The 26,327-nt window shown below is 36.4% G+C and overlaps 5 protein-coding genes and 1 long non-coding RNA gene across 7 annotated transcripts; 1 reads left to right on the top strand and 5 right to left on the bottom strand.

The window, feature by feature from the left end:
• Positions 1-99: 99 nt before the first annotated feature.
• On the bottom strand, positions 100-1,287 carry LOC107419806 (dehydrin ERD14). Its single transcript, XM_016028619.4, has 2 exons — positions 869-1,287; positions 100-781 (listed from the first exon to the last, which is right to left on the bottom strand). Exons 1-2 carry the CDS (start codon positions 1,136-1,138, stop codon positions 362-364), a joined length of 690 nt encoding a protein of 229 aa, XP_015884105.1. The 5' UTR covers positions 1,139-1,287; the 3' UTR covers positions 100-361.
• A 1,416-nt stretch (positions 1,288-2,703) lies between these two features.
• LOC107419808 (lysine-specific histone demethylase 1 homolog 1) lies at positions 2,704-6,126 on the bottom strand. 2 transcript variants are annotated; one of them, XM_016028621.4, is made up of 2 exons: positions 3,510-6,126; positions 2,704-3,215 (listed from the first exon to the last, which is right to left on the bottom strand). In XM_016028621.4, exon 1 carries the CDS (start codon positions 5,980-5,982, stop codon positions 3,544-3,546), a length of 2,439 nt encoding a protein of 812 aa, XP_015884107.3. In that variant the 5' UTR covers positions 5,983-6,126; the 3' UTR covers positions 2,704-3,215; positions 3,510-3,543. The 2 variants fall into 2 exon arrangements, with proteins under 2 accessions (XP_015884107.3, XP_015884106.3); XM_016028620.4 differs by having other exon boundaries at positions 2,704-3,209.
• Positions 6,127-6,260: 134 nt separating this feature from the next.
• LOC107419811 (uncharacterized) lies at positions 6,261-8,329 on the top strand. The gene is made up of 2 exons (XM_016028623.4): positions 6,261-6,587; positions 7,583-8,329. The coding sequence occupies exons 1-2, from the start codon at positions 6,475-6,477 to the stop codon at positions 7,788-7,790; spliced, it is 321 nt and encodes a 106-aa protein (XP_015884109.1). The 5' UTR covers positions 6,261-6,474; the 3' UTR covers positions 7,791-8,329.
• A 415-nt stretch (positions 8,330-8,744) lies between these two features.
• LOC107419810 (lysine histidine transporter-like 8) lies at positions 8,745-12,111 on the bottom strand. Its single transcript, XM_016028622.4, has 5 exons — positions 11,606-12,111; positions 11,339-11,472; positions 9,885-10,312; positions 9,501-9,632; positions 8,745-9,397 (listed from the first exon to the last, which is right to left on the bottom strand). Exons 1-5 carry the CDS (start codon positions 12,013-12,015, stop codon positions 8,912-8,914), a joined length of 1,590 nt encoding a protein of 529 aa, XP_015884108.3. The 5' UTR covers positions 12,016-12,111; the 3' UTR covers positions 8,745-8,911.
• Positions 12,112-13,497: 1,386 nt separating this feature from the next.
• LOC107419787 (lysine histidine transporter-like 8) lies at positions 13,498-16,967 on the bottom strand. The gene is made up of 6 exons (XM_048475083.2): positions 16,949-16,967; positions 16,406-16,853; positions 16,112-16,248; positions 15,468-15,895; positions 14,197-14,328; positions 13,498-14,089 (listed from the first exon to the last, which is right to left on the bottom strand). Exons 2-6 carry the CDS (start codon positions 16,816-16,818, stop codon positions 13,601-13,603), a joined length of 1,599 nt encoding a protein of 532 aa, XP_048331040.1. The 5' UTR covers positions 16,819-16,853; positions 16,949-16,967; the 3' UTR covers positions 13,498-13,600.
• Positions 16,968-19,544: 2,577 nt separating this feature from the next.
• Positions 19,545-20,886, bottom strand: LOC107419771 (uncharacterized). The gene is made up of 2 exons (XR_007241697.2): positions 20,587-20,886; positions 19,545-20,146 (listed from the first exon to the last, which is right to left on the bottom strand). It is a non-coding gene; the product is annotated as an uncharacterized LOC107419771 (long non-coding RNA).
• Positions 20,887-26,327: the final 5,441 nt, after the last annotated feature.

Genomic DNA, 26,327 nt, shown 5'->3' with positions numbered 1-26,327 from the left:
GTGATTTATAAGCTTTATCCTTTTTCTTTTTCTTTTTTTCTTTTCCAATTGAGTTATTCACGAAAACACTACGTCGATCCCAAATTAAGATAATGCAAATCAATTAAAAATCCTTTTCTTTTTGTAAACATGAATTTAAATATTAAACAAACTAAGTACATTAAAAGAGCTTATACATAAAGTGCTTTTTCTTTTTCTTTTTCTTTTTTAACAAAAAAAGGAAGGAAAAACCCAAAAAAAAAAAAAAAAAAGAGAGAAAACCAATAGGCCAATCATGAAGAGAAAAAATAAACAAACCACACTATCACTCATTGATTAAAATAGAGATGCAAGGCCATCCCTTAATTAATGGAATTAATAATTAAGGGATGGCAGAAGCACTTTCCTTCTCTTTTTCCTTTTCTTCCTCAGTCTTAGGGTGATATCCAGGAAGCTTTTCCTTGATCTTGTCCAAGAAGCCTTTCTTCTCTTTAGCCTCACCTTCATGAGACGCTGCCTCAGTGGCTGCGTACTCAGCGGACGGCGGAGGAGGAGGAGGTGGTACCTCTTCAGCCTTCTTATGTTGCCCAGGTAATTTTCCCTTAATCTTGTCGAGGAAACCTTTCTTGTCTTCAGGGTGTCCTGCCTCTGTGACAACATGTGCTTCTTCGTGCTTCTCCACCGGAACGGTCGTGTCCTCGTGCTCCTTTTCTCCCGAAATCTTCTCCTCGATCTTCTCTTTCAGACCCTTTTTGTCCTTCTTCTTTTTCTCTTCTCCTTCGCCTTCCTCCTCATCACTCGACTGAAAATTAATTATCAATATTAATCCGATTTCGAACAGTAAACAATAAATATTTGATCGCGAAATTCAAATATGCAAAATACTTACAGAACTAGAACTGCTGCCTGATCTATGGAGTTTCTCCAGCAAACCGTGTTTCTTTTCCTCGTCCTTGTGTTCCTCTTTAACCACATGAGGCTCAACGTCAGACACTCGAACTTTCTCAAACTCAGTCGCGATCACCTCCTCTTGTGGCTTCTTCTCCTCTTCTTTCTTCCCCAAGAAATCAAACAACCCTCGATCCTTGGTTTCAACAGCACCTTCATCACCAACCTTGGCCTCGTGCTCCTGGCTCTTGTTGTGGTGTTCCTCAGCCATATCGATCAGACTTTGAACAATAAAAAATAAAGATCCAACTGTGTGATTACAAATAACAAAGAACACTTGGATAGACAAGTGCTTGTTTGCAATAGACACTGAAAGACTAGCTTTATGTTTTGAGACGATGAATTAGCCTTGTGAGAATGGGAAGGCTTTTATAGCATCATACTACGCGGATCTCACGCGATTAAGAAAATAACATAAAGCTCAAAGGGAGGCCACTTAGGGTACTAGTTCATAACCGACGTGGTGCGTTAAATCAATATTAACAATGATAATATTAATTTTTATCTGCACGCGCGGGGAAAATAGTTAAATGTATACTCGCTGTATCTAGTCGACACGACTGGTCAGATCGGTTGGCAACCGGAGTGAGTGAGTTTAAACGTGTTGTACACGCTAGCAATAGGGGAAAAAAATAGTCAAAAGGGAAGAAAGAAGAAAGTAGAAAAGAAGCGAGAGAAACACGCTGTACTAGCGTTGAGTGCGAGTCCACCAATAAATTGAGCGACACGTGTAAGAAGAACGTGGGTGGGTGTATTTTGTGGGACCGGGAAATGTCGGCCTTGATTGGAAAATCTGAGAGAGTCGGTGGTGGGACCCACAAAGGGAGGCGTAGACTGGAGCCACGTGGCAGTTGCGTCGGGAAGGGAAAGAATGGGGGTTTCGAGATTTGCGACTGTTAGGTTTACGGGATGCCTCTCTCCTCATTGAAGTGGGCCAGTTTTTATCCTTTCGATGGTTGTCACTTTCCATCGAAACGTTAACGGGGGAATAGTATTTTGGACAGGTGGTGGGTTTGGTGTTGCAATGCCCGTCCAATGCATACAATTTTCATACCGCTTTCGGTTTCAGGTCAAGGACTTAAAATAGAACCATAAAAAAAATAAAAATGCTTATCAAAACCAAAATATCCTACGAATTTGCACATGCAAGTTCACGTGATGTGTTCTTATTCCTCAATCTTCATGTTTCCATTACCGAGTTAATGACAGAGCACATTACCAAAAGAAAAAAGAGTTGATAAAAAGAGTCACATGAAGTTGCAAGAGCAACTTCGAGGATGGTGGCAATAATAATATGTGAAAGAGTAATCTTAACGCATGAAATCCAAGTTTAAAGTTACAAGGCTTGGCTTTGGCTTTGGGAAAATCTTGTGGCTTCCCCAGTGGAAATCCATTTTTTAAAAAACTACAATCCAGCATCTAGAAAGTAGATTGTAACCATTGGTTGATTTTATATGAAGATTGTGAATGGCATTTGTAAACAAATATATCTGTTTTACTTTGTTTTTGGTAGAAAATGTGTTTTACTTTGTTACTAAGAAAAGGTTAACCAAACTATATATTTACATTTTAAGATATTGAATCATTTAACTTTTGTTATCTTTAACTGCTTGCAAATTTAATGTAGAATGTTCGGATTGTAAAAATTATTTTAACGTATCTTAACATAATCTTACAGTGCATAACAATTTCTTTTTTCTTTTGGCTAAGACAGTGAAAAACGAAAATGGTAACAATGACCACGGAGAAAATAAAAAGTATGATGCAAGGAGTTTTCAAAATTATGAATGATCAGTCTGAAATACAAAAATGTCCTTGTGCTTATTGTCAACAACAACCAATACAATTATTGTACCAAAAAAAGGAAAAATAACTAATACGATTCCTATATACCCAAAAACAAAAAAACAAAAAATACTAATACAATTCCGATTGGAATAGCCCGCGGAGAATTTAATCTAAAACTTAAAACCCTTTTTATTTTGCTGTACACATGATATGGTCGAGTTAATATGCTGCCCGGCAGATCCATTTTTTTTCCGTTTTTATGATATGCCTTTATATTTTTGTTATCGTTTTGGGTCAACATGATATTCTGTTTTCTTTTGCTTTCCAGTTGCGAGTCCTGTTTAGTCCATAAATTCCACAGCTACAACGATGGATAACGGTAAGCGAATCCGCTAACTCTAGTTATGTAGATTCACTTCTGTATCATTTGGTACAGTCCACTAGGATCTCCTTCGGCTTCTACGGGCCACGGGATTCAAAATGAATGACTGGACCTGGTGCTACAAATGGGTTAGTCAATTGCACAATTGTAGAAAATTGGAACTAAATGGACAAACTGAAACTCGTCCGAGGTAATTCATTTAAAGAAAAATAATCATCAAAATAAACGAACTTCTTCAATCCAAACACCTTCATTATGTTGAAAGGAAGGCCGAAAAATTAAATTTATAAAAAAAATATATATATAAAGATAAATTAATTTATATATAAAAATACAGTTTAATAAAAAGCAAGACCACAGAGAAAATTGGGCCACCCTGAAACTAAGGGACTGAGTAAGCCACTGCTTATACCTAAAGGTACTGTTATTAAGAGAACCATGCAGCATCACGCTTCCTCACTTAGGTGGGATCTAGCTGACTTTATGAGGGTAATAAGAGATTCGCCAGCACTGTATAAACCATTTATTCCAACCAGCCTCACTCCAAAATCCTTATTTAACATACTAATCCTGTTCTCATCTCCATCAACCTTACTCAGCTCTGTAGCCTGCTTCCTTGGAATCAAGCCATAGAGAGAGAGACTACCATAGTCCAGCTTTTCCCCTCCAAAGTTCACCCTCAATAATGAATGAGAATCAACATCACTAGTAGTAGGGTTAAATAAAACAGAGAAGCTACCAAATTTAAGGTCAGGGGTATCAAATAATTTGTCCAAATCATCACCTTCCTCACTAACAACATCATTCAGTTTATCAACCAAAACTAATGACCTCCTCTTGGCTACTCTCAACATGTTTGCAGCCTCTCTCATCCCGCTGAGGAAAGCTCCATGCATTGTTGCTGGATACTGTTTGTTAGTTGCTTCTCCAGCAAAGAACACTCTCCCATCCCCAATACTCTCTGCAAGTATATCATAATCATCTCCCGAAGACCCTATTGCAACATACGAGTAAGAGCCGTAGGCAAAGTTATCCTTTCCCCAGCGAGTGCAGACAGCCTGAATAGGATCAGGAACAGCTATTCCTTTGGGATTGAAAATCCCTCTTAATATGTCCAACACCCTTCTCACAGACTCCACTGGAGACATCAGCTCGAACCTAATAGCAGCCTCTCCTGCCACAAGAGCAACCAGGAGAGAGCCTCCTGATACAGAAGAATAGCTATAAAAAAGAAAGAACTCCCCTCTCATACTAGGATCTTCAGTCAAATGCCCAAAAGTGTCAATATCTCCACCCCAAAAATTATAAGGAAACAATATAGCAACCTTGTTGAGCAACCCAAATCCTAGTCTTTGTATAGCATCTTTCTTTCTCTGTGGGAGATCAGGCACAAATTCAATTGACCCCTTCTTCAGCACACCTAATGGCACCGTGCACAAAACCATGTCCCCCCGAAACTCCTGCCCACCAGCATAAACCAATACCCCATCGCTTCCATACCGAATACTTTCCACAGTCCTTTCGTAGAAAATAGGGAGGTCCTCCGCAAGAGCCCTTAAAAAGGTCTCATTGCCTCCGGGAATAAAGCAATGATCGCCCCCCATCTCATAAGGATCATCCTGATCCCAATACGCCATCGACAAATTCGACATCAAAGTAGCATTTGCATACTCCAAATTAGCAAGATGCCAATTTAAAAGCATTTGTTCTTGTGCGTCTTCGGCAACATTATAAACGCGCCGAAAAGCTTCCAGGGCAGTCCCCAGTGAAACATCAACGGACTTAACTTCCTCTATCATTGTGTGCCTAAGCTTACAGACTCTATCCAACAACTTGTTAAAAGAAACCTCTACCTTAGAATCAATCTCGGAGTTCACTGCTTTCCCATCCGGCAGATAAAGTGGGCATATATCCCTCACCTTATGCAGAGGTAACCCCAGTTGCCTAGCAAGAACACCCAGTGGATTACCATTTATTCCCGTGAGAACACTACCACCGAGATCCGCTGCGGCCTCGGCGCCATCGCCCTTCATCTTTTTAGTCTTCACGCGCCCTCCTGGCCTAGCTCTACCTTCCAAGACCACGACTTTGAACCCCAAAAACACCAGTTGCCTCGCCGCTACTAAACCGGCCAAACCAGCCCCAACAATAACCACATTGCCCCTCATAACCCCATCAAAGGACTTCAATTTTGCTTCTTTAACCGCCGGCGCCAGCCCAAAGTTGATGTAGCCATGTTCCAGAAGGAAGTTGTAAGCTGCGTCTACTAGGCCTTTGTGCTCGGACCGAATCGACTCTAGCGCGTGGTTGCGTGTCAACCAAACCGACACATTGGACCTCCAGCGAGCAAGAATGTGGTTTCGAACGACGATGTAGTTGGCTTGCTCGGCGCCGCCGATGGTGGGAACAACGTTGGCTTCGATCTCCTCCTCTGTGAGCGAGTCTACAGGGAAGCCTACTGAAATGGCGATTAAAGCTTCGATGTCGACCTCTTTGGCGAGGTCTGCGCGGCGATTCTTGGCCACTGATGGAGTACCGTTCAGCTCCGTGAAGAACTTCTTTCTACGGCGCCGTTTCTTGGTCGGAGGACCTTGCTCCGTTGGGCCTGGTTCGGCAGGGTTAATGGGGTTTCGGGACCTCTCATCAAGAGGGTCTTCGGGGATTGGTTCGGAGGAATCTTCGAGAGAGTCCGAAACGGGAGGTTCATTTTGGGGAGGTGGGGAGGGGTTGCCGGGCGAGTGGTTGTCCGGTGAGAGTTGGGAATCCTGAGGGTGGCTTTCAGGAGGGACTGGAGAGAGCGTGAGATCAGTTTCCGGCGATGATTCGTCCGAGACGACATCGTTAGGGTTATCAGAAGGATCTTGGGGAAGGTCCTGTGTTTCCATGTGGATGTATCATCAGGTTTCGATGTGGACTCTTAGATTAAAGCCAAATTTAGGGCTTCCCCCAAAATGAGAACACGAAAGGAGACGAACCCATTCAGGATTGGGCTCAACTATTATGGGCTTAAAAGAGGGCCCTTTTGAAATTTGAGAAAGTAGCTATTGGCGGTCCACAAATAAAAATAGTGGGAACTGGGAATCTATTTTTATTTTATTATTTTATTTTTTATTTTATTTTTAAGCTAAAACTAAAAGCGTTTAAACATAGAAGAAAAACAGAAGAGAAAGTTAGAGCGAGAGGAGGTCCACGCAACGAGCCCATCAAATACGAATCCTACAGCGTTTGATTTTTTTGCCAGTTTTATTAGTTCTTTCTCTCCTTCCTTCAATTCCTACGGGGCTTCTGCAACGTCTCCGGCGTTAACAAACTCCGATTTTTCCCGACAGACAAACTAACGGAAGTGCTAAGCAGGGTTTTATAGACTGCGGATTGCGATGATAACGCGATCGAATCTGGCAGAGCAGCTGAGAGAGTACCAGATTCGATCCAAGCACGACTGGGCCTCCGTATCCTTCTTCTCCTCCACCTCTAATTTCACTTCTTCAAGGTACCTCCCGTCCTTCCGAAATTTAATTAGAGTTTCGCTTCTATCTTGTCTTTTTCATTCTCGTATATTTATTTGCCATTTGCTTTACGGTTTGATTGCGGGATCTACATGCTTAGGAATATGATTCGTAATTGGTCTTAATTTTGAAGTTTGGTTTCGAGCGTCATAGATTGAACTAGATCAGGTAGGGTTTTGGTTCCCTTTAGGATTTTAATTTTTTCTAGCTTTGGAATAATCGGGATGGATTGTTATAACCTAAATCTGGGTCCTTAAAGCTAAATCAATGTTAGGTTAAGGGAAATATTTAGATTTTTTTTAATATGATTTATCTGGAATATCTTTATTTCTTTCGTTTTTTAGCTTTGAGTTTATTTTTATTTTTATTTTTTTGTTTTTGAACGCTCTATGTGATTAATAGTTTCAATCTAGAAGATGTATGACAAATTTTATGTTTTTTTTTTTTTTATGAAGGAAAATTATATCCAGACTAACAAAATTAGTTACTTTAAAAGAAATGAAATTTACATTGGTCATTTTGTAGGGAGCGCATACTGAGTTGAGTTTTCGTAACTTCATATACTAGGATTAAAGTTGGGGAAGGGGGAAAAATGTTGGTTGATCTTAAGAGGAAATTGAAAATTTTCTCACTTGTTACTTTTTACTTACTGCCTACGTTAAATTGTTCATGGACTTCATTTGGTTCTGTGTGACTAATAGGTTGTTATCTGTTGAATGTCGAGTGGGAACTTACTTTATGAATAACTAGCCTATTCTTGCCAATTCTCTGTTTGCTGGCAAATCCTAGTAAATCTGGGTTCCTATTTTTGACCTGCGACGGACTTGAACTTCTTTTTTCTTATATGCCCTGGAAGGATTATGTATCCATTCTGTTTTTTATGTGCTTATGGTGGATCATTTATTTGCATCTACTATGTTACTGGGTTAGTATCATTTCTGATAATATTTAAGCTGTTTTTCCCAATTTCTGGATGCAGGGTGGATGTTGTGATCTTTGTAATATGGGAACTGGTCATTCTAGCTTTCCTGGTTTTTTCAGCTGTTTCTTTATACTTTAGGCATATGCAACTTGCCTTTATCTTGATATGCATCACAATGCTTTTGCTTTTATGCATGAAAATTACAAAGCAAGTGAGATTGGCTAGGAAAAAGAAACGAAGGATGCTTCTTCCATTATCTATGTAACCGTAGATGAAGTCATACACTACTTACTTTGATGTGTAAATCGCACAAATTCTTGGTTATTGCATTTGGTCCCTGTTCTCTGCTGATTTATAGGAATTTGTAATCGCTCCTACAGCAGGTTAACTAAAGAACCCAATGAATATGTTTTATTCAGAAGATGCTGAGCTAAGCTTGCTCCTGTCATTCAAGCTAGTGATTGAATGAGAGAGATAGGAGAATGGAAGCAAGTTATTAGGATGATTAGTTGGAAATGTGTTTTCTTTACTTGTTTGCTGTTGTAGGGGCTTCAACAAATTACATCCAAACATGGTTACGATTTAGAAGCACATAAAATGAGAGGAAGATGAAAGTTTGTTTGATGGTGAATGACTAGGTGGCTACTGTGTGTTTATTTTTCTTGTAACCAGAGATATATGTGATCCTGGAAAGCATCATCTTATTTTATTTTATTTTTTTCAAAATGGAACTTCGATAACAGCACAATTTTGTAAATAAGGGAAGTTTTAGCCATCAATATTATTGTTCTAAATTCTGATGCAGTCAGGCAACATATTTTATGACGCCCCGGTTCAGCTGATAGGGAGTTTTGTTTACCCTTTCCCTTCATAGCCTAGGCCCCTACTACATTGTAACTGAAGTTGTTCAGGTCTCATCTGTTGTGGATTTATTGTGTGTGCAACTGAATGACCCATCATTTTGTGACCTATCGTTTTGTGTATCAGTAGAAGTCGCTTCCTATTCAATGCTGTATCTAGCCCCATTCAAATTGTTGTATATCACACACAAAGAAATTGAAAGTCGGACCAAATTGATCATCTTAAATGTATGGGAAAAGAAAGAAGTTGGGATCCATGGCTCTGATTATTTATGCAATTGCATTGCTTTGCATGTATGAATTGTGAGAGATGCAGGAGGAGGCCGCAGGACCACATTATCACGTGATTTGTTTTTCAAAGACCTTAAAATCAGAGTGTTAGGTTGCATTCATCTTGAATGATTGATACATGTGCTCAATGATTGTGCTTGGACCAAAGGGCCTAGGGTTTCAATAGATGTAGATTGGTATCAGACTTTCCACATGATTAAACATCAGTAGCCAAGGCTTTTCGAGATTGATTTATTTATTGAGGCTTGAAGAGATGGACTTCTATTCCCTCTGTAATCAGAATCCAAATTGCCCCAGTCACAACTAACAAGCTAAGAACCATACCTAGGGCTCCTAACAACCAATTGATAAACCAAACAAAGCTATATTTAGGGGGTTTCTTGATCAGTACCCACATGAAACTTGGGTATGCCAAGGTGATTGGTAACGCCACCCCTCCAATAAGACCTGCCAAGCTTGGCAGGAATGGTAGGGCAACTGCTATAAAAAAAGCTAGGCATCCAAAGAAAAGTCTAAATCCGGTGCGTAGCCACCGAGGACACGGTTTGTGCATGCTGCTTGTATATCTAAACTCTAGATTGTCAAATACTGGCATTGCATAGATTTGAAATGAACTTAGGCTGTTAATCACCACCAGCATGCTTGCTAGCCCTACAATTAAATTTGACGTATCTTGCCCATGATATTTGTACAGAGCGGTTAGCGTTCCTCCATTTGGAATCTGCCATTCAAGAAGATCATTTCTAACCGATCAATTTTGTTCATGTTTTTAAAAAAAAAAAAAAAAAAAAAAAAAAACGTATTTTTAATTTGTTGCTTCTTACCAAATTTCCGTAGGCCCAATAGCCGCCAATTGCAAGGGGAAACAAGCACAAGGCGATAATCACATAAGCAAACTTCACACCTCTCCACATTGGTAGACGGGATGGTCGCTTAGTGCTCGATGGCATGGTTCCCTAGAGCAACAGCAACACCCACTTTAATAAGCAAAATAACAATATTTTTCCCTTTCCAATTTTGTTTGCCCATCTAATCTTGTAATAAGTAGTTTAACTACTTCCTAGGCTACCAATAAATAGGAATTAAGAAATAGTCTATATCCTTGAGCACTCAACTAACTAAAGATTCCGCATATTTCAGTGCAACAGAGTACAGTCGAGTTTGGCAATGATATATTCGAGACCCCGAATAATAAGTTGAACATTTACCTGTATTTCTAGCACAAGATTATGGCCTCTGAAAGCGAAGGCAATAATCCCAAGCGCATTGAGAATTTTAAAAAGCGTAGCTACATCTGATTTTGCCTGCTGTGGCTCGTAGGAAACGCCTGTTGGTCGGCCTTTTGTTATTGACAGCACCCAAATCAGAGTGCAGTAGCTTACAGCAGTTATTGCTCCGATTAGGGAAACCCCAGCTATCGAATTGAGGTTTGGAAGCTGAGCAAGAAGAATGGCTGAGCAGGTAAACGCCAAGTACCACTCCACGGTTGTTAATGGCTTTACTGTGCATGTTTCACCGCACACCAGCTGGAAGAATATCTTCATGGTTCCTCCTCCGATCATAATGAGTGTCACACATGTTCCTCCTGATAAATACATTATTGGAAAAAGTCCAAGCACTTTCCCTAGCTTCTCACCTGCCATATTATTTATATTTAATTAGTTTGTATATAATAATGATAATATTGCTTTATTCCTATGCAATTTGTTTTTTCCTCATTCCTCTTTTCTTTTCCTTCTTAATTTTATTATTATTGACATAACTTCGGTTTTTTGGTTATCATTATTGACATAGCTTTATATACAATATTTAATCCATTTCTAAGGAATTAAAAATTTTGGGATCAATAAAATTTATAATATGTTATTATAATTCAAAATCCTAAATATCCAAATTCAAATCACATGATTTAAACGATATTAGAGATAACATTTGAGAAACACCCAAGAAATGATTTTCATGAGTGTAATGCAAGATTAATTGTTGATCGCTCTGACCAGCTAGCTATATATCTTTCATGGTGTACATGGTCTCCTTCTTGTGTCAAATCCTTATTAGTTTCTCGACAACATTACCAACACAAAATAAAATAAAATAAAAAGTAAATAGATTTCAAGAAGTACTGTAACTTTAATTACTTCGTAACTTTACTTTTCTAATTAAACTTGAATAGTAGCCGAGGCACAGATAGAGAATATATTTTTACTGTTTAGTTATGTTCGTGGGCATTATTGGGTTTTCCCACGAAACCTTGGAGAATAAAATATTAGAGTTTGGATCGTCATATTTTAGTTTGTAAATGCAGAACAAAAAGTCTTAAGTCCTGGGCCAAGACAAAGTCGAAAAACTTCGTTCTAAACTTTATGCATCAACAACATGTAACCGACTCATTTTGACCGTGGAACAACTATTCTTGGCCCAATTATATATATATATATATATATGATAGGCGACAGAATAATGTATCCTATCCCAACTAATTGAAGCTCACTCTCGTGCAATTGCTTTCTTGGCAGTAATCTTTATAATTATAAATACTGTTAAAGGCTAACGTAAGCAAAGCCATCGATCGAGGTGCTTTTTAACCGCACGTATGGATTCTGTATGATATTTAGAATTAATTAGGTCCTGTCCTGAGCTAAACATATAGTACGTTGCTTACCAAACGCCGCCATGGTAAGGCGAAGGTATCTGCTGTATCGAATTCGAGATTCTGATTCATGCAGCTGTATCAGTAACCACAGAGTGTACAACTGCCACATGAAAGCCACAGAGAGACATATGATTCCCCAAGTCCTGCATGCAGACAATTGGAAAACCGAAAAAAAGAAAGTTAGTTAGTTGATCACTCAACTTAATTAATTAATTACTTACTACTGAACAACAAAGCAGATTAACTCGATCAATTGGCAAAAAGCACATAACTTACCAACCAAGGGTAGTGAGAGCTAGGGGTAAAAGCAGGGCTTGAACTCCGATTCCCGAACACAAAGTGTGAAAGGCGGCGTAGTAAGCATTACCATTCCTGGACTCGGTGATAGGAAGCCAAGCCTCTTGAGGGTCAAGCTTGGTGAAGTGGCCTGCTTCTTCCAAGTAGCCTTGCATGCTTGCAATTGCTTTTTTCATAGGGCTGGCTAGAGGAGTCGTCATGAAACGAGAAGCGAATGGGCTTTTGGGGGTTCTGGGGGCTGCCGTATCCCCCAGGCCCTGCAGCGGTGATCGTGTCACTGAAGGAGAAGGTGAACATTGGAGTCGAAATGGAGGCGCCGAGATGGCCGTCGTTTCTGCCGCCTGATCTGCCTTCCTTTGCATCATCATTTCCACCACTTCATGACCCATATCTAATTCCTGCCAAACTCTAGCTGCTTATTATTTTTCCTCAGTAGGGTTGTAAATGATGAACTAGCTAGCTCTAGTACAAGAGTTTTTGATTGAAATTGAATATATAGAGAGAAGTGTGTGGATGGTGAGTAGGTAAATCAAATCAGAGAGTTGGACGTATGATTGATAGGGCCAATGGTTATGGTGGGGCAGATTTTAAAAGCAGAAATCTTTTTGACTATGAATTCATCTTTGGCAACCACATATTATGCCGTCTAAAGATGACACGACCAATACCAATTAGCATTAGACATATTGTACGTTTCGCTGTCATTTCTTTTAAGGATTGTCCTCTCTGGGGGACTAAAATACCTCTTACGCTGTCCCTGGGCAGCCACCATGTATGGTCAGGATCATTTCGTCGTTAATCTTTTCATTCTTGATAATTAATTACCAATAGTTGCAGGTGATCGTAATTTGCTTATCAACTAATTTTCATTTACCGTATTAAAGAAAATTTAAAAAAAAAAAAGATTTCTAAAATTTGATGTTAAATTTTATAAATATTTATGATCAGTTCTAACACGTTAAATTTTATAAATATTTATGATCAATTCTAACATATTAATTAAATATATAGGATGGAATTAATTTCTGGATACTAGATCTCTCTCACTAATATCACACGCATACAGACGTATGTGTGTACATCTCTTGTAGCAGAATTAATGGGCGGAATGCGGTATTAATCAGTAGCGCTGACATCATCTTTGTTACGTAAAATTTCATCAGTATGTTATGTGTAAAGTCCTATTCCAACGACATTAGTTTTGGCTTCTTTCTCGGTCATTTTCTTCTTGTTCAGATTGCTTTTTCTTTTTTTTTAATACTTTCTGCTTTTATAAATGTTTGTCTTTAAATAGTCTTCTTCCTGGAAGAATACTTGGTTGTTGTTACCGGCATGTGAAGTTGTTCTTAAAAGAGGACCACGAAGAGAAGGATTTGATATTCACAAAAAATAAATAGATAAATAAATTAAATAAAATTTGAAAAAGAAAGAAAGAGAAGGATTTGATAGATCTTAAGGCCCAAAAGTTGAGGGATTTCGGAATGATATGCATGCTTTCCATCGCCTATCTCTTTTTTAAATGAAGGTGAGGTTTTCTTTTGGTAGTGGCATGATAATTTAAGAGGATCAGCTAGCTTTGGGTTCTTCAATTTTATTTGTTGAGTATTAAAGTTACGTTGGACCTTTCCTTTCTCTTTTCTTTCACTATCAATACCCTCAATGATTTTTCTATTTCCCAATACATTTTTTACCTTATCCTTTGATAAAAAAGGCGATGGCTTTGAAATATTTTATACTTCGATTGTTGCAAATTAATAACAAACTATTACGATTAATCTTTGTTTAATATATATGAACTGAACAACGACTAATTTAATTAGTGGTGGAATTCACATATTGTGATCAATGAAGCATATATAACTATGTATAACTGATCAGAAATATATATATATATATATATGCATAAAAATATGTGTCTGCAGCTTTAATACATAATCCAATAAGGGGCCTCCCTGTGGTCTGCCATATCCTAAACTAGCTAGGCTTAAAAAAGCTAACTTGAATTCCAGTGTCAATTATAATATAAATCCCAGACGCTATAAGTATCACACTCAAAACCATGCCCCAAACCCCTAGCACCCAATTTAAATACCACATGATGCTATATTTCTTTGGCTTCTTGATCTTTAACCACATAAAACAAGGATATGCAAATGTGATTGGTATGGCAATTCCTCCCACTAATCCTGCTATGCTACCCAGGAATGGGATTGCCACTCCAAAAAAGAAGCAACTGAATCCGAACAGGGCTCTAGACGCTGCTCGGAGCCACCATGGCATTGGCTTGTTCTTTCTTTTGGTGTATTTGGACTCTATGTCATCGAACATTGGCATGCCATAGATTTGGAAGGAACTAACGGCGTTGATGATGACGAACAAGCTCGTCAATGCAAGAACAAACTGCGAAGTGTCCTTCCCATGGTATTGATAAATCGCCGTCAGCATCCCACCGTCGGCTGGTATCTGCAATTTTTTTTCCCCCCAAAAATTAAAATATAATTATGTTCGGTAATTATATCTATGTAATTAGCATATTAACTAATATTAAGCATGCATTTTTTTTTTTTGACCTTGTGTCCGTACGCCCAATATCCTCCAATTGCAAGAGGAAATAAGCAGGAGGCAATAATTAGGTACGCAACTTTTGTCCCTCTCCACATTGGCACCCGCGATAGTTTCTTCTCATTTGAAGGCATGGTTGCCTGCAATTAATTCAGATAATCTTACTTTAGATGGTTGTTAATTTGCATCACCTTACATGATTTTTCTATCAATTAATTATTAAAATTCATTTAAATAAAAAAAAAAACAATTAATAAAGATTACAAATGAAGAGATAACGAGTTGAAAGTTTTTGGTCAAACTATGAAAGAGCAGACTAAGTGGTCCGGGGTATGGGATTTTTTTTTTTTTTTTAGCGAGAGCTTTGGAGTTAATTAAACATTTTTGAGTTATATGATGAATAAAAAATGGCTACCACAGCCATCACAAAAGAAGCTTTTCCTGTCCGCGTAAAGAAAACTCTGAATGGGTTGGGAATTAAGAAATATTGAAAATGACCATTAGTTGATCAACATTAGTTAAATAAAATTATCGTGCATGCATGGCCAAGCTTTGAACTTAATCTTTTGCAAAAGACAAGTATCTTTTTAATTTGCTCTACTTTTCTTGTTTGGAAATGCATTGAATCTGTAATCAGAAGCTTGTGGTTCCCACTTTCATTTTTCAAAGGGTTGAGCGTACAATTTTTGTTCGTTTTAAAGTAGCTAGTTTTAAGATAAACGTCAAAAGGTGAAAGGTAAATCAACCCATGTGAAATCTTTAAAACAGGTTTTATTATTATTACTCAGAGTATCCAACGAGAGGACTTCAAGATAAACGTACAATTTTTGTTTGTTTTAAAATAGTTTTAAGATAAACTTCAAAAGGTGAAAGGTAAATCGACCCATGTGAAATGTTTAAAACAGGTTTCTATTGTATTGTTATTACTCAGACCATCCAACAAGGAAAACGAAGAAAACTGGCTTTAGGAAAAGTAAGAACTGGGCCCATATTGGGCTAAACCACCTTGACTAAAGCGACAAACTTATATGGGCCTTTTTGAAAAGCTTGTGATTATCTTAGTCTACTGGGCTATGAGTATTCTCTGGTAAGGCCTAGATTTTCTTTTTCTCTTTTTGAAGGAGTATGGTCTAGATTTTTCTGCTTTAACACAATTGATGTTTTTGTTTAAAAAAAAAGAGAAAAAGAGTTTATGCGAGTTGGGACTTTGGGACTTAAAAGTCTTAAGGTTGAAAAAGCGGAGTAACATATTAGGGAGAGAGAGAGGGTGGTTAATTACCTGAATTTCAAGAATAAGGTTATGACCCCTGAAAGCAAAAGCAATAATTCCAATAGCATTAAAAAAGCTAAAAATCATAGCAGTATTGTTGTCTTCTCTGATGGGATCATACGAAACACCATCAAGTCTTCCCTCAGTGACGGCGACTAACCACATAATGGTGCTATAGCCAATGGCTGTGATGGCACCAATCAAAGAAACTCCAGCTATAGAGTTCAAGTTGGGCATCTGAGATAGCACCACCGCAGCACATGTGAACACCAAATACCATTCCACGGTTGTTAGAGGCTTCGCAGTGCAGCCGTGTCCACACAATATTTCAAAGAAAAGCTTCATGCTTGAACCCCCAACTATTATAAGAGCCACGCAATTGCCCCCTGATAGGTAGAAGATTGGAAATACAGCAAACAGTTTTCCCATTTTCTCTCCTGCAATTGAATCATTCATTTATATATATATATATAGATATATATGTATGTTTAAAAGTATATCATAATATATTGACTAATTAGAGATCAATTTCTATGATTTCATAAATCATAAGCAATACAAATAGTTTTTGCTTTGTCTATGATAGAAAAAATGGAGGACAACACTTATTTTTAACATGTATAAAATTATTTATGGACGCACTAGGTACTAACCAAAAGTGGCGCTGAAGAGTTGGAGATATCTGCTGTAACGCATCCCTGTTTCGGTAGACTCATGAAGATAGATCAATAGCCATAAGGTGTAAAGCTGCCATATGAATGCAATTGTCAAGCAGATGATTCCCCATCTCCTGCATGCCCAAACACATACACAGACATACATAAATCCAATTATCTATCAGAATTATCAATAACGGAAGCATATGCATGCACTTTTATTTTCTACGTTACCACAACTATATACAAACATCTAATTGAAAATGGAAATTAATTATCAGTTTTGCTCACCATCCAAGAACGGTGAAGGATACGGGCAGAACAAGGGCTTGAATTCCAATTCCAGAACAGAGGGTATGGAAGGCAGCATAGTAGGCATTGCCATTCCTTGACTCGGTGATTGGAAGCCAAGCATCCTGAGGATCAAGCCTGGTGAGTTGGATTGCCCTTCTAAGGGGGCTTCCTATGGGGGTGAAGAAATTGGGAGTGTGGTGAGAAGGATTTGGGGTTGCGTTATTGACAGCTAAAGCGTTGGGGGTTTCTATTGGATTCAGCAGCGGTTTTCTTGACAGGGATGGTGAATTGTACTGCGTTTGCATCGGAGGCGCCGAGACCACCTCAACCTTCGAATCCATTAATAATTGTGATGGTCTGGAGGACATAGGGATTGGAGAAGTAGTAGCAGTTGAAGTAATGTCTTCCATCTTTAATTTCTGATCTCTCTTGCTTCTCACATAATCTTGTCGCCACCACACAATATGATGCTTATTTATATATATTTGCAATTTTCACATTCAAATAAATTATACCAGCTGAATTGGTTAGGGAAATTACCAGCTGATGGACAAAAACTAGTGCCATGAGACTTTGTTTCCGCGCTCTAGATAACTTCTTTTGACCGGCGCTTATATATATATATATATATATATATATGTATGTATGGAATCACCAGCTCATATGTCTAAAGTTCCTTGACTTTATATTTATATTTGAATTATCTATATATGGAGTGTCTATACATATAAATTTTATAAATATATAAATCTAGCATGACGAAGAAAAAAGACATCCCAGTAACGATGTGAGGAAGCTCTTACTTGCTCGACTTGGACTAAATGGGTTTGGAAACTGTGAATATTGAGGATTTATAGCAACATCAACCAAACGATATCTTCTTTTACCTAAATTATTTTGTTTAAGTCTCGTCTACATGGTTTGAGAACTATAAGCAACGTAGTTCTAGAAGAAATATTTTGTGGTCAAAATACAAAATATTTTAGAATAACGGTATGGTTTCTCAGCTTTTTGTTTGTTTTCTACGCATGAGATATTGAATAAAGGGGGTGCCATATATGCCCCATTATTTTGGTAAGCAGAAAAACCTAATTGGGTGCGGGTGTGGCAACAATTTTTTTCCTTTTTTATTTATAGGAATGTGACAAAATTTAGTTATAGTAGACAAAACAGAGGTCTTTATATACATATATATATTGAGAAATAACATATATTCTAGTTTAAAGAGAAAGATGATTGGAATCAACAACTTTAAAAATGCAGATGTGAAAGTTTTATCGTTGAATTAATTTCATTTCTTGATCCTATACCATTATACATATATATATATATATATATATATATGTTTGTTTTTATAATTACTTTTCAGATTTTAATTAGGTAAAGAAAAATTACTGCATAGCATAATCTGCTTTAGGATTTATGGAGAAATTAATTATTTATATGTTTTTAATAAACTGTCAGAAAAATCTAAAGAGTTCACCTTAACTACCAACCACAAGTATTGGGAAAGTATCATATCGGTAACAATATCTCACGGGCTTTCCCTGTAATTCTGGTCAGAGATCAGAGTGCATCGTTCATCATTCATGATATACATGCTGTTCTGACTTTTTTAAGTGGATAGGATCAGTAGAACAAGAGGATGATGCTTAACGGCTACAATTTAATTTCTAGGATAAATTGTCTCAAATATTCAAGTCAACCAAGAACATATAATGATGATACGGCCAGTAAATAATCAATATGTGTAGAAATGCATATCTTTTTAAATTTCACTATTGGTAAGCATTACTCTTTAATTTTCTCCTTTCCACATGTCTCTCCAGCTTTTACTCATTTTATGTACTCTCACCGTATACAGGCAAATTATCGTTACGGCAATTCTTTGTGCTTTATTTTTAAAAGTGATATCTTTTTGGCCCTAAATATTAATTGGTTCCTCCAAGCCTAGTAATGTAAAATGATTTATACAAAATGTAACAAAAAAATAAACGTTAATGTGTCTTTGTTCTATATGATGTGGCTATTTATATTTGTCTCTTTATTTGTTCTTTCAAGGAAAATAGTGTTCTTTTGTCACCATACAACAGCAGCAAAGCAAGGGCGTTACTTTATGATACGCAGTCGTCACATTTAGCACTTTACTGGGTATGAAACTTTGCAAATAAAGGTAAAGTTAGGACAACAGTGACAATGAAATCTATTAATTATATTTTTATCTTTAGACATGGCGAAAAGTCGTGCTTTTACAACCACGTGGACGGTCAGATCGGTTGGACGTGTGACCTGGTTGGTTAAGATATATTTAGGGTCCAATCAGAACTACTCCAAGGTCAAGCTTCTCGAAAAGTTTGAAAAACATCTTGGAGAAAATATACTAATTGTGACATTCCATATTTGTGGGATTAGAAAAATAAGCGCCGACCCAATTTTCTTTCCTGATGGCTCTCTTAAGCCGCTGAACATTTAATTTTTGAAGCTACAGGTTTGAACTAGAAACCTGCAAATTTGTCAAACTCCCGCGTTATATTCCTTCTAGTAGATTGCAATTTTTTTTTTTTTTATTGACAAAGAAAATCGCAAATAACACATTGATCCAAACTTATCTTGGATTTTTGTGTTTTTCTCAAATTTTTAAATTACTTTCTCTGCCTACGCGGTACGCATGTTCTAGCAACATTTAGGGAATTTCAGTTATATAAACCAACTGAGGACGAATGAAACTTGAAAAATGGAGATAATAATACAACAAATATGTAAGGTGCCCTGTCCCACATAAGAGGCATAAAAACATCTTTAATAGCTTTTTAGATTGTTTCCTATATCACATATAGACTGAAAGAGTTTTTTAATTTATCTAATATTACTTGACATTCAATTTAAAACCAATGATTCTATCTAAATCTTGGTTAATTAATAATGTTTCTATATATTTTTCTTTTTGTTAAAAAAAATAATAATAATTCATTTATCTATTTTTTCAAAAATATCTTGATAAACTTCTCCTGGCACGTCAAAACAAAAACGGTTGGAAAAAGCATTTTCCCCTGCTTGTGATTTATAGACTTGGTACAACAATCCAGTCTCACCCTGCTGCTATTTTTGTCAAAGAAAAAAAAAAAAAAAAACTATGTATAACAAATTCTCTAGACGATCGAATTCAAGATTTTTTTTTTTTTTTTTTTTTTTAAAGAATCAAATTCAAGCTTTTGAATGAGAACCAAAATTATATATCAAGCATTAACTGTACATATCAGAAGTTATTTTGAAGTTGAAGAAAATTTTAACAAAATCCATGGACAGTTATTGGGCAATGAGTAAGCCCTTCAGGAAGAGTAAAACAATTTGACGAGCACTGTGTAAAGGGTAATATTGATAATAAAAGTGCCATTTCTAAGTCGTTGGAGATCTCTCTTTTAACAACTGAGACAATGTACTCCATTGAAGCTGAATCGTATGGCAGAGTGAGAGGCCCATCCTTTGGCAGCCCGAACTCTTCCTCGGACATCCTCAATAGCTCTCTGAAAAGGGTGCAATCCAGGTACGTCAGAGGAACCACAAATCGTCTTTTATCGGCAGAGTATACAGCGAAATGACCCTTGTGAGGTAACCGGCCGTGGCTCATTCCAGGCAATGAGATTGTTCTGATCTTCCCAATGCCCGTGATCTTCTGCCATTTTCTTGCTATGGCAATCAGTCTCTTCAAGCTGATCATGGTGCTTGGTGTTTTAAAGCCTATAGATAGAGAATGTGAAAAAAAAATATAATAAACAATATAGCGAATTAATTAAAGAGGTTTATCTAGCAAGGAATTAATTAAGTGGAGCTTGTGCAAAATGAGGGGCAAGGAAGTTTATATACGAATAAGATGGAGCTTGGGCAAAATTTGTATTTTAGGCTTTCAACAAAACCATGTGCCGATCGGATAGCAGAGATGGTTTTAGATGGTTTTGAGCGTGGGCTTGTTTTGGATTTTATTGGGTTTGTGGGGGCCAATTCATCTACAAACATTTCAAAGTTTGGTTTCAGCGATTAATATTCAAATAATTCCTAAGAGAAATTAATCGACCGAATAATCAATTTATTTCGCATGGACTTCACCTTCCAGGTTTCCAAACTTGAAATATATACATGTGATGGAATAGTAACAAAAAGACAATTAGCAGCTAATGGACCTCACGGCCGATGGAGCTCATGACTTCCAGAAAAGATCAAACTCAGTTGTTTGTCATCATTTACTAGATAGGGTTTGCCGGGTTGGTATTGTAGAAACTAGCAGCTACTATGGCTCTTCCTTTGAGGCGAACATGGGGATCAATTATATGGGGCTTGTTCAGAGATATACATGGGATCCACCTCCATCGTACTAGCGTATACATATAATTATCTCCAACATATGCAAAAAAGTGAGATACATGAAATACGTTCGCCGCAGTAAACATATACATGCAAAATGCTTAATATTCCACTAGAAAGATTATACATACTGTGTGGGAAACAAGCTCCTGAACTACTAGCAGTACCACTATTATATTTTGTTGCTTCATTTTCGTATTTTCCAAGTCAATTACACGTATAGTTTATCGCATTTTGAAGCGGCGGAAAACAAATCGTGTAAAGTGTTAAGGTCCTTAAGGATTATGATCACCTTAATTCTAAGTACGGGTACATGACACGAGAAAGAATAGACGTGCAAATTGAAATTTAAAAAATACATATAAATAAATAAGAGAAGTGAGCTATTTGGCGGCGATGTTTTGGAGTGTCTGTGAAGGGTGATGTATCGCAAAACTTTTATTAACCAAACAGTTGGTTCTGAGTAATATTGGGGGCCGATAATTTTGATAGGTCGGGCTCACTGCACACGAATTTTGATGCGATCACATCACATTATGTGGCTGCTAGTTACTTTGAACAAGAATCCGAAAGAGTACTAAAGTTTTAGCGTTTGCAGCTCCTGCAGGCAAGTCATTCATTAAAACTTTGTCTATGTCCCGGAAAATCAGCACTATATCAGTATTTATCCACATAAATCCAGAAAGCATTTTCAATCGCTTTGTACTACTTCTTCAACTTCAATTTATTTAAGAATGCCGGAAGAAAAAAAAAAAATGGTTCAGGGGATAAGGCAGGGGCGAGTGGGTTAGATCTGTATGCGTGAACGTAAAAGAGTAAGGGTTTTTTTTGAAAAATAGCCACCGTGAATCGTTTTTTGAAGCATAGTAATTAAAAAAAAAAATAGCAAATTTGGGATAAAAATATCCTTGATCAAATTGAAAATTATGCAATATGTTTTTTCTTACACTTTTCTTTTTCCTCTAAACATCCGTTCATATTTTGTGTAATACATTCTTTAACAGGCCGCAAACACTTTTTATATCTCATCTGCTCTCATTTTTTTTATTTTTTATATTTTCTCATTTCTAAAACTAAACTCAGGTAAAATTTTTTTCTTTTTTCTTATTAGATGAAAGTGAGGAAATATGGATATGTATTTTTTTTTCTCTTTTTTCTCTTTGTTCTTGTATTTTTTGTTAGTTTTGTATTTTTTAAAGATTTATTTAATATGGATATGTAAGAAATTAGTTTATGAGCTGTTATATGTGAGTTTAAAAATACTTAGGTGACATATGGTTTGAAAATGGGAAAAAAATTGTGTAAAACTGAAAAATAGTGAAAAATTGTAAAAATGGAGGAAAATTGGCAAAAAAGATGAACTTCCGCTATTTTCTTCTGGTTTGTCAGTTTTCGCAAGTTTTCCGCTAATTTTCCGCCAGTAGAAAAATGCTATATTTGGCCCAAAAAAACATAATCGACTTTTTTAATACAGTTAATATGTTTGTTTAGTATTATTCAAATTTTTATATATTTATTGATTTAGTTTAACGTTATTCATTTAATTTTATAGTAAAATGGAAGATGATAATATTATAATTGCAGTTTTATACAATAGAACATTGGTACAAAATAATGGTGGTAATTGGGAATATCGAAATAGTAAAAATATAATGGTTTCCGTCAGCAAAAGATGTAGAAAATCAGAGTTAGAGGATGAAATTTTCAATTATATTGAGATAGATCAAAATGAATATTTGCTAAAGCTAAAATAGATATATGGACAATGTGTAGAAAAGTTGGATCCTACAGAAATACGCTGTGATAGGGATATGAAATGCTTTCTTCAAGAAGTGAGGAATGGAGGGATGACAATGATGTGCCTCCATTGTATGTTGAGGTGATTTCGAAAGTTAAACATGTATCTATAAATGTTCATCAAATAGCCTTTGCTTTGGATAGTGGGAGTAATCTTCATTCTTTTGCTTGTCCTCCAATTGGCATTCGTCTACCACAAGTTTCCGATACTGAACCTATTTAGGCTACATCTCAGAAAATTATGGTTCACGAAACTCAGTTTAAAGATTAAGTTGATGTTTGTGAGGTCTGGACATCATTTAATATCCACGAAGGAGTTGATGTTAGAGGTGACTATACTTAACGGTTTCCTAACGATGAGGAGTATGAGCAGTTGCATAATATTGATCATTATGAGAATTACAATGCAACAGGGGATGATGTTGATCATAATAATGTAGATTTTGATCATGAGTTACCGGACAATGTATCAATATAGACTTTGATCATGAGTTGCCAGAAAATGTTTTTGAAAAGAAAAACAAATATATATCATTTTTTATTTTCTTTTAAATGGTTATTAATTTTAAAAGTTAATACATTTTTTTGTTAAATTTATCTTCATCTTATATAATATTTGTCTCCACTCTCAATTTTTTTTACCCCAATATTAATTTAAATAATCTATTAGAAATTGATTTTTCAAGTGGTGGAAATTAGTTTCTGATAGGAATAAATATTTTTTGACAATTTGCGCTTGGAGGAAATTTTTTCCCACAGGAGGAAAACGATTTTCCAACAGGAGGAAAATGATTTCCACTTGGAGGAAAATTTTTCCGACAGGCGGAAAATTATACAGAAGCTTCAATTGACCTCCATATAAGGGATTTTTGACTGAAGGAAAATGTTTCCAATGGGAGGAAAAATTTTCTGCCTATAGAAAAAATTTTTCGACAAGCGAAAAAATTTACAAAAGCTGCAATTAAGCTAGATGTAAGATGTTTGTGCATAATGGAATTCTAATAAATAAACATGGCACATTTTCTATAAGGTCAATTAGTTATCCTTACATCAATAACACATTGTTATCTTCGTTAAATGAACATTATAAGCTACCATTATCTTTACAATTAAAAGGCTAATATAATAAAAAAGATGCATCTATAAACATGACAAAAGTAAAGAAAAATGCATCACCACCCAACTCATATGCTTAGTTCTTTATTGTAAGCCTCATGAGCATACTTCCTCCTGAAGAACTCTATATCATATTGTGTGAAAGTCAATGGTAATCTAGCATGTAAAAACTTCATGGACTTGAGTATAAAAATGCCACAGTCACCACTGCAAAAAAATATTTATTATGACGAGACAATAACATTATTACAATCATATTTAATAGTTAATATTTATTCAACAAACATTTAAGTATTAAGGGGCTTTACCCGATACTTTGCTGAGGAAAATTTTGTGCTAATTCACATGTAAACTCATCAACAGAATCTACAAGATCCGTCCGCTCATAAAAAGATGCAGACCGCAATAAACAAGGTAACATAATGCATAATTTCTTAAAATTCGTATCTCCCCTATTTCGGTTGCTAGCCTTATCTGAGTCATATACAGTCATACGACGTTCTTTCAAGTCCATGTGCCCTAGAAGTCAATGTATGTTTCGCTTGTTTAGTGGAATCAATAACTGTCAATAAATTATAGGAATCCAGTTAGAACAACAAATAAAGGAAGGCAAATAAATAAATAAATAGTTAACATTTCACAATTTGGACATGTATATTGTACATGATTTACGTATTTCCATGGCTTCGACTCCTTCATTCGAATCCCCAATACATATTCATGCATTGCATATGAGAATTGGTAATTAGATGGATTGGCAATAAACTTTCCATAACACTGCTCAATGTATACCTACAAGAAAATAAATTATTAGTTACCCAAAATCATAATAGTCAAATATAGGACACTGCCTTTAAAACTTCTTTACTTACCCAAAATCCTCCGTCTATCACCTCGAAACTAGGATAAAAAACATTATGGAATCGGTTGGTATGTACATGAAATAAATAAGGCCGGACTTCCATATGCTGCATTGAAATACGAGTTAATTTTAAATTACATCCATGCAGTTTAACGACAATTTATGGAATTTATCAAATTATAAAATAAAAATCTTGATCAAAAAATGCTTACATCGTGATTCAGCCACTTTTCACTTGTTATAAGCAACTGGAAAAAGTCTTTACCTGCAAATAAAATGTCCATATCGACCTTTGCTGCCAGACCAGACTTCATATATTGGTCAAAAAATTTTACAAGTCGAGTGGGTACCGGTCTGTATGGGTCAAACTTCAAAGCAAAAGATGGACCTGGGAAAGTGCACTGTAGTTTTTTCCACAAGCCTCCAACACTATAAGGTAATAGCTATTGCCACTTTCCTATCCCGCTTCCCAATATCTATACTTTGTTTAGCAATTGCTACCTTTCTTTCACATATCCCAGCCGGAAACTCTGATGGAGACACTTTCTCGATAATCTCAACACTTGCTCCTGCATCACCTACAACCAATGGACGTGACTATCTATCAAAGGGGGTTGCATCGCGACCCAAATCTTCTTTATTTCCATCCCTTTCAACGTCCGCCTCCATCCTATCTCCCAAACCAAACTCATCAGCACCTCCCAAATTTTCAAACTCACTTAAATGAGGATTTGAACATTAACCTTGGGCATCATTGACCTATAAAATGAATATAATAATCAACACAATCAATCTTAATATTAAACACGCTTAACGTGAAAATATTTGAGTCAACATAAACAACAAGTATTATATGAACTCCCACTCCTTGGTGCTTCATTAACTTATCAAGCTTGGTCTCCAAACTTGCAAACTCTCTAAGCATGGCGATTCTTAACTCCTTAACATCTTACCGCACATTAACCACTACACCTTCAAGGATAGTTAATCTCTCTCTCAAGGTACCTAAAAGAAACAATAATTATTAGTAGTTACAATAATAAAACAGAGAAACATTCATGCAATTTATACAAACCTCATCATTCATACAATTATTAGTAGTGACTTTCGCTTTCCGCCAAAATACGTGTCACTAATATGCGTAGAGATGTTACCCCGCCTATTGGATTCGTAACCAAACCGTAGATCTGTAATTATGGCGAACTCTCTACTCGTAAATCTAGCACCACGCCTTCCAAAATTGAATACCATAGAATCATTGTCATTGCAAACACACTGCCTAAATAGCATGTTGTTGACAATGTGGCCACTAAATTGTATCTCGTTGGCCTTCAAAAAGTGGCCAAAACAACTATCCTCGAACTTCTTTCTTTGGGCTGGAGTAAGCTTGAAATTAATATCCGTCACGATTTTCCAGAAGTTAGATCTACAATTAACCTTTACCATTGATATCTCCGAGTCCTAAAACCTTCAAACAAATGTTGGTTGATATTCTGAATCCATTTATCTGCAAAAAAAATACAACTAACAAATCATAAGATATGCTTGCATATGGACAGCAAAATCGAAAGGACCAAAAACATATTAAATAGGAAAAAAAGAAAATCTAACGAAAAGATATTTATGCATCTGTTGGAAACAATTTTCAAACTAGAGGAATCTATTTTTCGACCAGAGAAAACTTTCTTTCCGACTGGAGAACATTTTTTGACAGGAGATGATACGAACCTAAGACAACCTGCTCCTAAACCCGTATTATATTAGCCTGGATCTAATTATGTTCAA

The sequence above is a fragment of the Ziziphus jujuba genome, chromosome 5, assembly GCF_031755915.1.
Source record: "Ziziphus jujuba cultivar Dongzao chromosome 5, ASM3175591v1".
NCBI classification, from domain to species: Eukaryota; Viridiplantae; Streptophyta; class Magnoliopsida; order Rosales; family Rhamnaceae; genus Ziziphus; species Ziziphus jujuba.
Note: the sequence above shows the minus strand (reverse complement) of the source record. Positions and strands in the feature narration are given on the sequence as shown.

Coding starts and splice junctions, on each gene's coding strand:
- LOC107419806 (XM_016028619.4), bottom strand. CDS start 1,138: ATGGCTGAGGAACACCACAACAAGAGCCAGGAGCACGAGGCCAAGGTT. Junction 782..868: donor CAGGCAGCAGTTCTAGTTCT/GTAAGTATTTTG, acceptor ATTAATTTTCAG/TCGAGTGATGAGGAGGAAGG.
- LOC107419808 (XM_016028621.4), bottom strand. CDS start 5,982: ATGGAAACACAGGACCTTCCCCAAGATCCTTCTGATAACCCTAACGAT.
- LOC107419811 (XM_016028623.4), top strand. CDS start 6,475: ATGATAACGCGATCGAATCTGGCAGAGCAGCTGAGAGAGTACCAGATT. Junction 6,588..7,582: donor TCTAATTTCACTTCTTCAAG/GTACCTCCCGTC, acceptor TTCTGGATGCAG/GGTGGATGTTGTGATCTTTG.
- LOC107419810 (XM_016028622.4), bottom strand. CDS start 12,015: ATGGGTCATGAAGTGGTGGAAATGATGATGCAAAGGAAGGCAGATCAG. Junction 9,633..9,884: donor ATCTTGTGCTAGAAATACAG/GTAAATGTTCAA, acceptor CTGTTGCTCTAG/GGAACCATGCCATCGAGCAC. Junction 9,398..9,500: donor ATTGGGCCTACGGAAATTTG/GTAAGAAGCAAC, acceptor CTTGAATGGCAG/ATTCCAAATGGAGGAACGCT.
- LOC107419787 (XM_048475083.2), bottom strand. CDS start 16,818: ATGGAAGACATTACTTCAACTGCTACTACTTCTCCAATCCCTATGTCC. Junction 15,896..16,111: donor ACTCTTCAGCGCCACTTTTG/GTTAGTACCTAG, acceptor ATTCAATTGCAG/GAGAGAAAATGGGAAAACTG. Junction 14,329..15,467: donor ACCTTATTCTTGAAATTCAG/GTAATTAACCAC, acceptor AATTAATTGCAG/GCAACCATGCCTTCAAATGA.